We start from the raw sequence: 14,832 nt of genomic DNA on the forward strand, positions 1-14,832 counted from the left end.
AAATACTCGCTTCTCTTCATCTCTAACTCTTCGCTCATGATGATCAGGGTCTCTGCTTCCCTGTTCATCTTCTGACGGTTTTCTTCAATCTTTTTTTGTTTGTCCTGCACAGCTTGGAGCTGAAAGGCCAACAAATTCATTTTCTGTTCCAGGTTTTTTGTCTCCTCCTCCACTTCTGTCTTTAACTCTGCAGTTTGTTGCTTCTCTGCCTGGAGGGCCATCCTTTCTTCAGACAGAGATGTTTTCTCTAGCTGGATGGCCTTTTTCTCCTCCTCCAGAGCTGCTCTCATCTTCTGGGTGGATGATTTGTCCATTAAATAGGCCTTTCTCATCAAGGACATCTCTTTCTTCTCCAGCTGGAAGTTTTCGTATTCCTCCCTCAGAGTGTTTTGTTCGTTTGCGTTTCTGATCCTAGTTTGTTTCAGGTCTTTCACTTCTTTGTTCAGAAGTTTGTTTTCCTTCTCCAGAATCTCCCTCTTTTCCTTTACAGACTTCCTCAACTCTTTCTCTGTTTGCTTTTCCAGCTTATTACACACATTGTTGCTGCTGTTGAAGAAAGAGAAGACTCTTCCGTACAGTTTCTGGTCTGGGGGTGTGGAACTCGTGGAACTCTCGTCCTCTTGTGGACCTTCAGCCAGCCGTGACTTATTCCTCTCCAGAAAAGCCTTTTTCTCTGACTCAAAGGTCTTTCTTTCCTGCAGGAAATCCCTAATGACTTCCTGTAAGGCGGACACTTCTTCAAGCAAACCCATCAGAAAGAATTCTGGGGGGATACTTGGAAGCGTTTCACCCGGTTCCTCTTCAGTGACAGGTGCCTGACGGTCCCTGGGTTCTGAATCGGTCGGGATTTTTTCCAGCTGCGATGTAAGCTTGGAAATCAGGTTAAAAAAAGGAATTTCCCATGTATCTTCCATGGTGAAGGTCTTGTTCAGATCAAATCTGTTTGACGTCTGAGATCGAAGTGTAGAAAGCACGTTCTCCGAGTAAGGTCTTTCTGCTCAGCTTCAAGGAAAAAAAAACTAGGATTGTTGATGCTTTTGAGGTCATCACAGGAAGGATCATGACATGTTTTTTTCATGAGATGATGATGTCATTGTGATGTCATTGTGATGTCACCCTCCACCCAATCAGAACAAGGAGTTGAGGACGTTAACCACTTCCGATTGGTCAGATTGATGACATGTGATCAAGCCTCCAACAATGATTGGCGGAGACAGCTGAAGGGGGAGGGACTTTCCTAAAGCTGAGTTTGAGGCTAGTTTTGCGGCTGGATTGCGGTAACATCATTCTGATTAGTCATTTATAGAATCAAATAACACAATTTGGACACATGCTCTGTACTTTTTAAAGAAAAAAAAAACTCCAGATTTGTTGTCAGTCACCCATAAAAACCTAAAAAATATGAATATTTTACGAAGACTATTTATGAATCCACTTTGATCTGATAATGAAGGATGACTTAAAATAATGAATGTTCATCCTTATTTCTAAATGACAAATTGTTTTAATGCATCGTGGTCAAATCCAGTGAGTGTTTGGTTTTTGCAACGACTGCTGGGAAATTTTCAGGGCACCGGATTTTGGAATAAAGATTAAGGACCCACCCCCCAAAAAAGCCAAAATCCCAGAGACCTCTATAGAGAAATAAACAGCTGTTACTCAAGTCATTATTTTGTCAGAATAACTTTTTTTTGCTCTGATACCTTTTTTTTTTAAACATTTTTATTGATGACAATTTTTTCATGTGGTTATAAACGGACCAATCAGATGGCTGCTGGCCCCCACGTTAAACATTTGATTGACAGATTTTGCTCCCTTTCAAGTGTTAAGAATGGACTTCCATCAAGCTCACTCCTGATTAGCCAAGCTGGTTGCCATAGAACCAGTCGAACCAATCACAGCTTACCGACCTCATCTGGCTCCAACATGGCGGCGTCACGACAAAAATATCCACTGATCTGATTTCCTTCAGTTGGAGCCGGAAGTAAAACCACTCCAGTTCTCATATTCAGAAAACGGACCCAGAGGGGGCGGAGTCAACGACCCCCTCCACAGCCTCCATCTTTGTAGTTTGAGCTTTTTAAAACAGTTTTGCAGAAAGATTCGATCTGAAAATATTTGTGTTGCAGATGTAAAAATGTGTTCTGAAAGCAAACATTTAACATTTTCAGCTTTGTTTTTAAACCTTTAAAAATGTTGATTTGAAAACTGACATTTGTTCTCAACGTGGCACAAATATGACATCATACTCCTGTGACCCTGAACGTAGCGGGTTTAGAAAATGGATGAACTTTTGGAGTTTTATTTAATTAAAAACATTAACTTCTTTTTTAGGGTTGTGAACATTAACACGTGCAATTAATCAAAAAGAATTATAATATATATTAATGCAAATTAATCGAAGAAACAGTCCTCCGCTTTAACTCTGTGGTTCAGGCTTCCACGGCGTGCGTTAAAACATTTCGTTGGGTATTAATCACCAATAAAACGGTCACTTTCAAAAGAAATAAATATTCAATCAGTTTTTAGAACTTTTTTCTTGCTGTTTTTGTGGCTTAGATCAATTTTTTCACAAAAGGCAGATTATTTGATCCATATTTATTTGCTGATCCATTTTAAATGGTAAAACATTGTGATTAATCCCAACACAAAAGTGCGATTAATCCGATTTTTTTGTAATTGATTTACAGCAGTAATTAAAAATAGATGTTCTAAAAGTAGAGTTCTGTGTGTGATTTCATATTGTGATTATTCACACATAATAAGTGGTCGGCAAATACTGAGACTAAAAAAAAAAAAAAAATGGCGATTAATCTCAATTAATTTTTTCCAGGTTTGCGATTAATTAGTTAATTTTTTTTAATCGATTTTTTTCTCAAATGACCAGAGAATCCACATTAGCACCTCATTCCTCTCATTTGTGTTCTTCTGCTTCAGGTTCTCGGTGAAGACTCTTCTGGAAAAATACACGGCGGAGCCCATCGACGACTCATCCGAGGAGTTCATTAACTTTGCGGCTATTTTAGAGCACATCCTGAGCCACCGCTTCAAAGGTAACACAGCAGGTAACATCAACGCAGGACAAACGAGCTGGAATTTTGACTCAAAGTTGAAGCAGCGTGATGTTATAATCATAATCAATGTTGAACCCTCGACAGGCTCAGGAAGCTGGTTCAGCTCGGACGGCCAGCGCAGCTTCTGGGAGTACATCCGGCTGGCCTGCAGCAAAGTGCAGAACAACTGCATCTCCAGCATCGAAAACATCGAGAACATCAGCACGTCCAGAGCAAAGGCGAGGACGCCCGAGAACGCTGAGAAGGTCGAGAGTCCCATCTGACCTCTCTTTTGCTTCCTGCAGGGCCGAGCGTGGATCCGGGTGGCGCTCATGGAGAAACGCCTCTCGGAATACGTGTCCACGGCCTTGAGGGACACCAGAACCACCAGGTCTGTCGGAGCGTCTCTTTCTGGAGAAGAACCGATTGTAGATGAAACTAAATCCATCTCTCTGTTGAACAGGAGGTTCTACGACGACGGAGCGATCATGCTGAGAGAGGAAGCGACGGTGCTGACCGGCATGCTGATTGGACTCAGCGCCATCGACTTCAGGTTTAGTGCAAAGGAATTTCAAAATAAAAGCCATCTTTTTGAATTTTTTTTTTTATTATTATTATTTTCCTGAACAACTAAGACTGTTTCTCTCATATCAACTCCACAAGGAGCATCTGGAAAAATTTTAGAGCAAAACATAAAACTGTTCATTCTGTGTTTTTGAACTTTTAGACGGTTATTGCTGTGAAAAATAAATAAAACAATACAAGAGTAAAAAAATATATATATTTTTTACCTTGTGGAGAGCCATTAAACTGGAATAAATGTTATTTTAAAAACAAATTATAAATAAAAATAGAAAAAAATCTGTCATTGTAAAAAAAATATTATTATTTTTATTTTGAAGATGAAACAAAATCTTAAAATTAACTATAAAAACTCATATTTAGGTATATTGCTTTCATAATTTAAATAGTAAAGAGTATTATATTTTTAAAATTGGCTTTTTTTAAAGATTTTTCTTCAAAATGTATCTTTTTTGACTTGAATTGTCTTAAAGTAAGGTGTTAAATATACATTTTAAAATGAATTTATCTTAAAAATAGTACCCGTCAAATAAAACTTTACAGTCTTTCTAAATCGAGCAATTCTGTTTCTTCAAACAAGAAAAAATCTGCTTAAAAATATGATGTAAAGTTTAATTAACCTTTTATATCAGTGAATTTAATTAAAACGTTTTTATGATAAAATTACTCAAAGAGAAATTCAAGATTTTCTATCTTGATTTTTATTTGACCTTTTGAATTTATTTGAGCACTTACTGTTGACAATACAACAAAGAAATGACAAATGTATTTAAAAAATAAAAGAAAAAATAAATAAAATTCATCACATTTTACAGAAAATTTACATGTAAGGTATTTTATTCTTAGAAAAGATACTTAAACCAGAAACAAAATGCAAATACGTCATGAGATTTTGTGTTTTTAATAGTCTTTATTCCATTTATGTTAGACGGTATTAATAATAATAATAATAATAATCTTTATTTATATAGAACCTTTTAAGATAAAATCACACAGTAAAACACAGTAAAACAAAGAGTATAACAACAGAATTAAGAAAAGAGAATTTTAAAAACATGAGTCTTTAGCTGCTTCTAATGTTTAGAAAAACCACAAAATCTGCAAATTGGCAAATATTCTGTCTAATCCGTCCCTCTTCGATGACATTTATACATATTTGAGTGAAACAATTTTTCAGTCAAACATACTTACATAAAACAAGGCAGAATTATTTAATAATTATTTTACTCTCTGTAACTTTAATTAAGTATTCTCCTTTAAAACTTCCAAAAAAACGTTTTTCTAAACATCATTTCACTGATTTTTTTCTCTAATAAATCAGTTTCTATGTAGTTTTTGTTTGAAAGGAGAGAGTCTGGATGGGAAATCTCCGGCTGTGATTGACTACACGCCCTACCTGAAATTCACCCAAAGGTGAGACAGACTTTCTCTGGTCGTGTTTCTATACGAGACGACGGATGGATCGACCTTCTGCCTCTCTCCTCTGAAGCTACGACTACCTCAGCGATGAGGAGGACCGGCGCAGCGTGGACAGCAGCAACAGCGAGGAGAGCGTCCCCGAGCATCCGTACATCCCTCTGGTGACGGACGAGGAGAGCTGGAGCAACAAGTGTCGCAAAATGGAGCAAAGGTTCAAGATCGTCTACGCCCAGAAGGTGCCGCGCCTCCGTTCTTCATCGCCGCTCTTTTCTGGTCACTAACACGTCCGTTTGGCGTCCAGGGTTACCTGGAGGAGCTGGTGCGTCTGCGGGAGTCGCAGCTGAAGAACGTGGAAACGGAGAACAAGAGACTGAGAGCCAAAGTGGAGGAGCTGTCCGTGCAGAGCCAGCAGGAGAAGAAGGAGCTGGAGGCCATCGTCCTGGAACTGCAGGCGCAACTGTAAGAGCAAAAACATCACAACTGCTGTGAAAACATTCAGCTGATATAAGCTGGAATCTGGATCAGAACTGTACGACTGGATAGCTCTGATGTTCCTCACGCTAATGTTAGCTTGTGAGGGTCTGTAAGCTAGCAGGAGAGAAGCTGATTTGTAATGAACTCCTGCTGCTCTGCAGAAACTATGTCCTAGAAAACAACTTTTTTTTAGCTAAAAAAACAATTCAGATTGGGACTTTGAAGTATTATCAACTGTTGATGAGAAACAAAAGGATGTTTTCATCTGGTTTCTCCTCAGCTCCGCCCTCACGCCATGTGATTCTTCCACTCTGGCTAAAGATCTTTCCATCCCGCTGGTCAACCAGTGGTCTGCCGTCACGAACAACCAAGGCGATGTCAAGATTTTCCGAAGGTAAATCCCGAACTTGTTCCTTCCATTTATCAAAGAATGCCATCTTCTAAATCCACTTAATCCCCTTTTGGAGGCATGCGGTTGCTGGAGCCTATCCCAGCCGCTGTTGAGTGAAGAATGCTTTTATTGAAAATACTATAGTGAATGTTGTGGTGGACACTTCCAGGAGGAGTTTCCACAGTCTGGAGCTGCTCTCTGCAGATGTGAGTCTGAACTCCGACTCCCAGAAGACGGAAGCGAGACAGAACGGAGACGCCGGCTGGACCACAGCAGGTAAAACCGATGACTTTGAGCCTTTGCTGCAGGAAAAGATCTACTCCTAGCTGGACTCACGATTCACGGGTCAAAGATGTCCAGTTTCATTGTTAAAGGGCCTACACCACATAGGCCCTCCAGATAATCACATGCATTTACATTATGACATGTTTTTAACACAATTTATATTTTTGAAATACTAGTTTTTCATATAATCTTTTTAATAACAAAATTGTGTGTGAAGTTTTCATTTCAGTATTCAAAGAATTCCACTCTTTGACTCCTATAAACACAAACCTCTTTGTCTTAATGATGTTCGTACAAAGAGTAAATAAAAGTCTCCTTTCCTTCTATTATTACAATCAGTAACTAATTTTAATTTCCCTCAAATATGTTCTGGAAGAAATTTGTTTTTGACCTTCCACATAGTCACCACTGTATTTAACTTTACAAGAACTGGAAATTTGTTGGATTTGACAAAGAGATCATGGGTGTGGTCTCTTGGTCCGGAATGATTTACAATCATCATCACTTTTTCTGGAGTAAAGTTAATCTATTAGTAAAACTTTTACAAGTATTCCACCATACCTCATTACAATAAAGAAGATATGGGAGAATTAAAGAATGATATAATATATATCGGGTATCTTTATCAAAAATATGGTTAACTTTATATAAAATACCAATGCTTTTGCTTATTTTCCTGCTAATATAATCAATGTGGGATTTCCAGCTTATACCATAATTGCCCAATTTTGCCAACAAAATATCAAGATTTACCGTATCGAATGCTTTTTGTAAATCAAGAAATAAACTGACCGTAAAATGCTTCTTATCAGTTGCATCCAAAATCTCATCTGTTAGGTGAATGAGTGCAGTAGATGTACATCTGTCAGATCGGAATCCATATGGATTTTCAAAAATAAATTCTTTTTTTCAAGAAACGCATCTAATTTCTGTGTGAAACATTTTTCTATTATTTTTGAAAATTGTGAAAGTACAGACACTGGTCTGTAATTATTAAAAACATGTTCATCATTTATTCTGGAATAATATTCCTGCCTTTTTATTATTCAGAATTAAGTTAAAAAGTTATAGTTTTGAAAATTGGCATTCTGCTAGCTTTTTGGACATTTTTGGCATTTACTGGGATTTTGTTGGCAATTTAACTAGCTGTTTTGGCTAATTTAGACTTTTTTGTAGTTTTTAGGCTGTTTTGGAGTCTAATTAATATTTCAGCTACATGCTAGCTGTTTTGGCAAATCTAAGTTTGATTTTTTTAGGCTAATTTGGCATTAGGCAAATATTTTAGCTGGCTATCAGCTTCACTGATTTCAGCATTTTAGGGACACAAATTCCCACAAAAGTTAGCTTGTAGCTATGTTTGTATGGAGCTACATTGGAGCCAATATTATTTGAAACCGAAATAAAACAACTTGAAAAAGAATATTGGTGTTAGCCAAAAAAAAAAAAATAAATATCTAAAACTTTTTGCTCTTCTAAAATAAACATAATTATTTTCAGCTTCAGATTTTCTGTTTTTTCGGTTTCAAAACTCAAAATTTCAATGTCAAAACTTTTTTTCAGTTTTAAATCTTTCTTTCACCTGTAACTCTTTTTGTTAGCCCCGCCCCAATGTGCCACAACGGGTTCAAAAGGTTTGAAACTGAAATTTTCAGATTCAAAACCAAAAAAAAGGTTTAATAGTGAAAACAAGATTTGAAACTGAAAAAAAAGTGTCGATACTGAAATTTTGAGTTTTGAAACCTAAAAAACAGAACATTTGACGCTGAAAATAATTACGTTTACGTTAGAATAGCAAAAAGTTTCAGACATTTTACTTTTTTGTTTGGCCAAACACAAATAATTTTTCAAGTTGTTTATTTGTGCTTCATAAAATATCGTCCCTAATTTAGCTCCATACATTTGGTGCCTCATGTAGACACTCTAAACTCTTGGAGTTCTGTTGTCGCAGGAAAGGACAACACTCCATCCATGCTGGGTCTGTGCGGCTCCCTGGCCTCCTTACCGAGCTCCAAGTCCCTGGCGAGCCTGAAGTCCAGCGAGTGTTTGGTCAACATCAGCACCGAGCCCAGCCCTGCGCTCTCCCCCAGCTAGGAGCAACATGCCTAAACCCCCAGCCCGTCTGCCTGGAGATGCTGCGTTGACTCTGTCCAAAACACCCGTCTAAAACTCTGCTCCCGCCAAACGCCTGTGAGACGTGGATCTGGATTTTTGTATCTGAGAGGCCTCGCCTCAGCCACTCAATCCTTTGCTCTTCTTTTCCAGTTGCTCGTGTTTCAGTCCCTTCATCTACTTCTCAAAGTCTCTATTTTACCTGCTGATAGCTCCATCCGTGTATTCATCCACCCTTCGGCTTGCTTTATTCTATTTATTTTTGTCTCAAAGTGTAACCATAGCAGCAGCAATGTGGATGCAGGAAAAGTCGGACATGAGGAACAAAGATACAGGTACGGGATTAGGAGTGATGTCAAGCTATGAAAACCTGGTGGCTTCTGGAGTTATCAGACCCCTAAAATGTGAGGAGATGTTTAAACCAAACCGTATAACTTTGAAGCCCCCACTTACAGTATGTTCAATTCAATGCAGTAGTTTTTCTTGATTGTTTGTGTTGCAATAAACAGCCTTTTTCCATTGTGTGTTCTGGAAAAGTCATTTTTTGTTGTTTCGTCACTTTGGCTCCCTCTAGTGGTGAGATGTGTGAATCGCTCCGCAGAAGATGTCAACTTTAAAACTAAAACTTTGACTCTACCAAAGCTAGATGCACATTTATTTTCCTTGGACACATACATGAACATCAATAGATGTTTTTTTTAGTCATGTTTGTTGGTTTAGTGCAGAAGTCTGCAACTTTTATGGCTAAAAGAGCCATTTGGTTCAGTTTTTTGTCAGTGAATAGAGCCACAAAGTTCCCATCTTTAGGGAAAAAATAAAAATTATTAATGTTTGCGCTCATTTATAAATTGTAGCTTTTTAATTTTTATAATACTTAAATTAAAACAGTGTTTGAACTTCTTTTACTTTTCCCTTTTAGATAAATCAATCCAGAAACTGAACTGAAATTCTAATATAAATGTATTATTGTTACCCTTAAAACTATTTTTAAGGTCAATTTCAAAGATATTCTGAATTATTAAAAAAAAAGATAATGATTAGAAAATAACTATTTTCTCACGTTGGTTCTTTTGAACATCCACAGTTCATTCAAACAGAATAAAAAAAATCATATATTTTTCATAAAGCAAATATTTTTAAAATCAGTTTATAAGGAATTTTTTACATTTTATTAAATATTTTTTAAACAAAAAATGTTGATATTTTTAGATTAAATTGTATCTATAATTCAAAATCAAACCAATCTTTATATTTTATAGCACTTTTTATGTTTGTTATCTTTATAATGACAAAATTCAAAATACAATACAGTAAATCTGTGCTAATTGTAGAATAAATCTGAACATTTTCTTTAAATTAGGGGTCTGTTGTGGAGGTAAATGGAGTGTCAGAGTGACGAGGAGAGGTTCTGGAGATATGTTCGGACATGTCCGAGCGTATTTTACATGGAGAGGGTCACAAATGAAAAGCTAAAAGCTTCATTATTCTAACATTTTCATAATTATTATTGTTTTTATTTGATTTAAAGATATTACTTTTGTTATACAGTAGTTACTGTCGTTGCCTCAAGGCTTCTTCTATGCATGTTTTTCCTCCCACATTCCAAAAATGACTCTAAATTCTCACTAATTTAAATAAATTTGAATAGAACCGGCCGGGTGTGAATGTGATTTAGGCCAATGGTAGAAAGGTTAGGCTCCAGCAACGCCCTGACCCTGTGCAGAATAAAACAGAAAATAGATGAATGGATGCTTTTGTTGTTCGTGCAATGCTAAAAGAAACATATGGCGATGATTTATTAAATCTTTGACAACAATGATGCGAAGGCTGAATCCAGATTCTTCACATTAGGGTCATTTGGAGGGGTAGTGGTGTCCGAACTTGTTCTTCAGGGGTAGCCGAACTGAAATTAAAGTTAACTTTTAAAAGCAACAATAACATATGTAACCATTTGATTTGAAATCCTCCCCTTATTACCCCGTAGCTCCACCCCTGAATCCAACACAGAAAATAAAGTGGAAAATCAAGAAAATTAAACTGAAATTGGGGTGTGCTAATTAGAAATAATAAATTATAAAACGTTGAGAACTATTTATATCACACAAAGTGCTTAACATCATCAAAAGTGAACTGCAGGGTGGTTCCTTGAGCCTCTTCTGGAACCCCGAGACCCTCCAGTGACCCTCAGCGCTCCTTGAACCCCTCACAGACCACACACACCATGTGAATGCACGCTCCACCAGCACAGAAAAGGAACATTTTCACAAAGTGGGCGGGAGTTTTCCAGCTGGGCCGTGCGCTCCCGTGACAGACCCACCCGAGAACCAATCGGCGCTGCGCACAAATCTGCACCAACCAGTCAGAAACGCTCTGGTGCGCCCATATGCTGCTCGGGATAGTTGTGCAGGTTGAGCTGTTGTGTTGTCACTTTGCAGTAATGTTTGAGGCACGTTCTCCGCCGGAGCGCATTTGTGCGTAATGACGGAAAACGCGCAGTTCACCGGAGCGCGTTAAGCTGCAAACCCGCTCACTTTGTTGGCTTTTTCCACGAAAGAAAGAAAAGAAAGATGAAGGTCTGTGCAGGGGAAAGCTCGGGACTTGTGCCAATCAAGAGGACTCGCCGCGGTGTCTTGGCTTTGGATGAACTGAGTGCGCGCAGAGAGGAGCTGCTGTGAGAAAGCGGAGCAAAAGCTGTGCGTTTTTACAAGCTCGGGGAAGGGGAGGGGAGGGAGAGATGTCGGGCCGGACCGGAGGAGCACCCCGGGGGTGCAGCAACCCAAGCCTGCAACCCCTCAGAGCCACGGTGCCATACCAGCTCCAGAGGGGCTCCGCGCTCCTCTGCAGGGAGGTCAAGACGGGTAAATACGCACGCAGGAGGAGGGGGCGTCAGTGTGCATTCACCTCCATGTGGTCCAACGCTTTATTGTTTTAGGAGAGACTCAAAAAGTACACAATGAGTGATGCAGCTTCTATAGATATATCTATAGTAGATTGAGTAGCATGAGGAGGAAGCAAAAGGGCTTTAGTTGCTGCTTTTATTGGTGGAAAAACACTAAAATATCCACACAACATTCCACAGAAGAACACAACTGTGGCTCTGAGACAGGAGAAAATATGTGTTATTACAACTTCACAAAGAAAATCATTTGTTTTACTCAAGTTTCAGTCTTAAATACGAGTTAACCCTGGAAGAGGCGCACTCTGAAACGACAAAGCTGCTCCTTTTGCGCTCTGAACTGCAGATTTTAAAGGATTCTTTTGTTTCTCTATTCACAAAGCTCACATCTGCATGTTGTTTATGCGTCCCTGCAACCCTGGCAGCTAAAATCATGTCTCAGGTTGGAGGTAAACGTATTAGCCGCCCTCGGGCCAGGGCTGCCACGATTAGTCGTCGACTAATCGACTGTTAATATAGTCTACGACTAATGTAATAGTCGATTACTCGTTACTTTATATCATATGGAGTTGGAGTGTTGTAAAGTTAAAAGTTATAATGGAAGTATGCTAGCTTTTTGGGCTATTTTGGAATTTATTAAGGTTTTTCAGGCTATTTTGGAGTTTAGCTAATATTTCAGTTGCATGCTAGCTATTATGGCTAACTTAAGCTTCTTCTTCTTTTTTTGTAGCTTTTAATGCTGTTTTGGAATTTAACTAATATTTCAGCTACATGCTAGCTGTTTTGGCTAATGTAGGATTTTCTCTCAGTTTTCCAGGCTAATTTATAGTTTAGCTAATATTGTCGCTGCAGGCTAGATATTTTGGCTAATTTAGGCTTTTTTTTCAGACTATTTTGGAGTTTGGCTTGAAATTCCGCTATATGCTAGCAGTTTTGGCTAACGTAAGCTTTTTTATTTTTTTAGGCTAATTTGGCATTTAGTTATTATTTTAGCATTTTCAGCTATCAGCTTCAGTGTTTTTAGCTAATAGCTTTAACGTTTTCTGTTATTACCCTCAGTGATTTCAGCTTCAGCGTTTTCAGCTATCAATTTCAGCATTTTCAGCTATCGTCACTAGCATTTTCAGCGGCCAAATTCAGCTTACAGCATTCAGCATTATTGCAGGTAATGCCATATATTTAGTTTTTAGTTAGTTTAAAGCTAATGATGGTTAAGATGTCTGCTTTACATCCACTTTGTGCATGTCCCGATTAGTCGACTAATCTGAAAAAATAATCAATGATTAGTTGACCACTAAAATACTCGTTTGTGGCAGCACTACTTCTGACTGTGTTTCCAGGTCAAATGTCACAGTTTTACTGCTTTGCACACATTGATAAAGCGGAGTTATCAACTGTTACTGTTATAAAAGCAGGAGGTTGTAATTTCACGTGTCTGTTCCCCAAAGCGGACCGAACCTCGGCGCGCCCACCGAAGCCCACCATCCGCAGAACTCTCTCGTTGGACACCATCGTCGGACCCTACCTGCAGGGACAGTGGCCCAAAGAGGCGGAGGGCTCGGCGGTCGCCTGCGTCAACGACAAAGCCACCCAGGTGAATCAGCGAGACAAGTATCCGTGCAATGGCTGCGGAATAGCAGCGATCCTGCTGGTGCATAAAACCTGTTGCTTCATGTTACAGATAAGAATTCCGAAAGCTCGTTGTAGGATTTCTATAAAAGACCAGATATCTGATGTTGGCTCTGCAGGTGTCTTCTTGTGGTTCCACTTCGAGGCAGAGGGTGGGAATCAGCCAACTGGAAATAGTTGTTTTTTTGTTCTTCTTTATACCCCCCCCCCCTCTTCCCTCCACTGTATCTGCCCCAATCTAGTGCACAAAAGCCCCGAGTAACATCTTCAGGCTCCGCAGCTTCATCGCGGCTCCCGACAAACCCGCACGAACCCCCTTTTGCTTCTTCCATTGTGAGGAACAAACCCCTCCTGACCTCATTATACAGACACCCCATCCCCCCAGCGCTCTCCTCAAGCACACTCAAAGCAGCCCCCCCCCTTGAGACAAAGTTTCTCTGCATTATGTCAGATGGTATAACTGCTTACGAACCGCCGTCATGCCACAGATGCTCAACAGTCACAGAACTGTCATAATCTCTGGATTAGTTCGATCTATTTCACACTCTGCTCCGTCTTTTACTAAACTGAAGGAGTTTTACACGTTTCCCTAAAGAGTAATAGTCAAAATGGCGGAAAACGACCGTTATCTTCTCGAGAACTGATTGGTTTTCCAACTATCTCCCAGTCTTTTTATAGGTCTGTATCTCATGATCCCTGGCTCATATTTTGGGGAGGGTGGAGTTGTTGGTTTTGGATGAAGTTGAGGGGGGGCCTGTAACTCTATACCAACGTCCCTCTATGACTGACTCATGCCGCATTCTGAGCTCTGCAGCCAGGCACCGGACGCAACCGGAGAGCGCTTCCTATCTGATTCCTTTACCTGCAGAAGAGGTTTTTGTGGAGCCGTTATGCTGCGAGGAGAGAGAGATCCGAATCGCGGCACACGTCGCTAGCTCGGGCGGACTTATGACTAGAATGTGGGAAGACTAGGAACCAAAGTTTTTGGAATTGGTGACGATGAACGTCCAGCAGGCGTCTGGTAGAAGATCGAGGGTTTATGTGAAGAAACCGGTACGAACGCAAAAGAAGAAGTGCTTGTTTTTCAGAACTTTGTGAACAACAGGGTGGATGTTGTTGAAGTGCAGTGGAGTGTGGAGGTGAAAAACTCTCGGTGTGGTTTGGATGTTTTCTGGGGCTGTTTTCTTGCCGCCTTCCTCCGTACAGCTGCTGTGAGACAGGTGTGCAGGACAGCTGCCGGCTTGTGTGTCGCGCTCTAAAAGAGTTTGCTGGCTCAGCAGAAACTGTAAAGCGCCTCCGATCAGCTGACCTTTACCGACCGCTTTCTCTGAAACATGTGTCCCCGTTGTTCATCATGCTGTCATGTTGGATTTTAAAGACTCCGAGTTCCTGGGTGGAGGAGACGCGGGGAAGGAGGAGCGCTGGCGGGCACAAGCGCTCGGCGTCTTGGGGCAGCGCGGAGCACCTGAGGGAGGCAAGTTGTTGAAGTTGCCTCAATCCTCCTCACACCTGTTGCTCTTCACGGCCTAACCTTTACTTTTATAACCACTCTGCCCTCAGGTGGCCAAGCTGAGGCATCAGCTGCAGAAGCGTTCACGCCATGCACCTCCACCTGCAGGATATGAGCTCCCCCTGCCTGCAGGACAAGCTGCAGGCGTCACTCAGGTAGATCTCGTCTTTAATCTTTAATCTAATTTTTGAGAAATCTCAACTATAAGTAGAATAGTCCTGCCACAAATGATTATTTTAGTAGTCGACTAATCAGGTCATGCGCAAAGGGGATGTAAAACACACATCTTAACCATCATCTGCTTTAATTTAACTAAAAACGAGATATATTCACACTAGCATTATATGTAGCTGAAGATGCTAGTGATGATAGCTGAAAACGCTGAAATTGATAGCTGAAGACGCTGAAATTGATAGCTGAAAACACTGAAACAGATAGCTGATAGCCAGCTAACATATTAGATAAATCCCAAATTAGCCAAAAA

At 39.8% G+C, this 14,832-nt stretch overlaps 3 protein-coding genes across 7 annotated transcripts in view; 2 read left to right on the forward strand and 1 right to left on the reverse strand.

The window, feature by feature from the left end:
* LOC112146781 (trichohyalin) lies at positions 1-1,603 on the reverse strand (the record flags this gene model as incomplete). The annotated part of the gene is given in 1 exon segment (XM_024272772.2): positions 1-1,603. A coding segment is annotated over 1 exon segment (914 nt), but the record flags the coding sequence as incomplete, so codon positions are not given.
* rundc3aa (RUN domain containing 3Aa) overlaps positions 1-8,837 on the forward strand; it is a 21,606-nt gene extending 12,769 nt beyond the window's left edge. The window contains exons 2-12 of one of the 4 annotated variants that reach the window (XR_002919313.2): positions 2,938-3,065; positions 3,159-3,292; positions 3,359-3,444; positions 3,517-3,606; positions 4,968-5,048; positions 5,125-5,290; positions 5,356-5,513; positions 5,809-5,922; positions 6,089-6,195; positions 8,153-8,391; positions 8,467-8,837. Coding sequence is in view for 3 of the 4 variants with exons in the window: in XM_024272773.2 (XP_024128541.1) it covers positions 2,938-3,065; positions 3,159-3,292; positions 3,359-3,444; positions 3,517-3,606; positions 4,968-5,048; positions 5,125-5,290; positions 5,356-5,513; positions 5,809-5,922; positions 6,089-6,195; positions 8,153-8,295 (1,207 nt within the window). In the remaining variant the exon portion in view is untranslated. Of the gene's footprint in view, positions 1-2,937; positions 3,066-3,158; positions 3,293-3,358; positions 3,445-3,516; positions 3,607-4,967; positions 5,049-5,124; positions 5,291-5,355; positions 5,514-5,808; positions 5,923-6,088; positions 6,196-8,152 lie in introns of all 4 variants that reach the window. The other 3 variants (XM_024272774.2, XM_024272775.2, XM_024272773.2) reach the window with 3 other exon arrangements.
* A 1,855-nt stretch (positions 8,838-10,692) lies between these two features.
* fam117aa (family with sequence similarity 117 member Aa) overlaps positions 10,693-14,832 on the forward strand; it is a 10,062-nt gene continuing 5,922 nt past the window's right edge. Inside the window, exons 1-4 of one of the 2 annotated variants that reach the window (XM_024271346.2) lie at positions 10,693-11,171; positions 12,658-12,803; positions 14,217-14,312; positions 14,399-14,503. In XM_024271346.2, the coding sequence (XP_024127114.1) occupies positions 11,048-11,171; positions 12,658-12,803; positions 14,217-14,312; positions 14,399-14,503 (471 nt within the window). In that variant the 5' untranslated portion in view covers positions 10,693-11,047. Of the gene's footprint in view, positions 11,172-12,657; positions 12,804-13,600; positions 13,892-14,216; positions 14,313-14,398; positions 14,504-14,832 lie in introns of those variants that run through there. The other variant, XM_024271348.2, reaches the window with a different exon arrangement.

This window comes from Oryzias melastigma, linkage group LG8, assembly GCF_002922805.2.
Source record: "Oryzias melastigma strain HK-1 linkage group LG8, ASM292280v2, whole genome shotgun sequence".
Taxonomy (NCBI): Eukaryota; Metazoa; Chordata; class Actinopteri; order Beloniformes; family Adrianichthyidae; genus Oryzias; species Oryzias melastigma.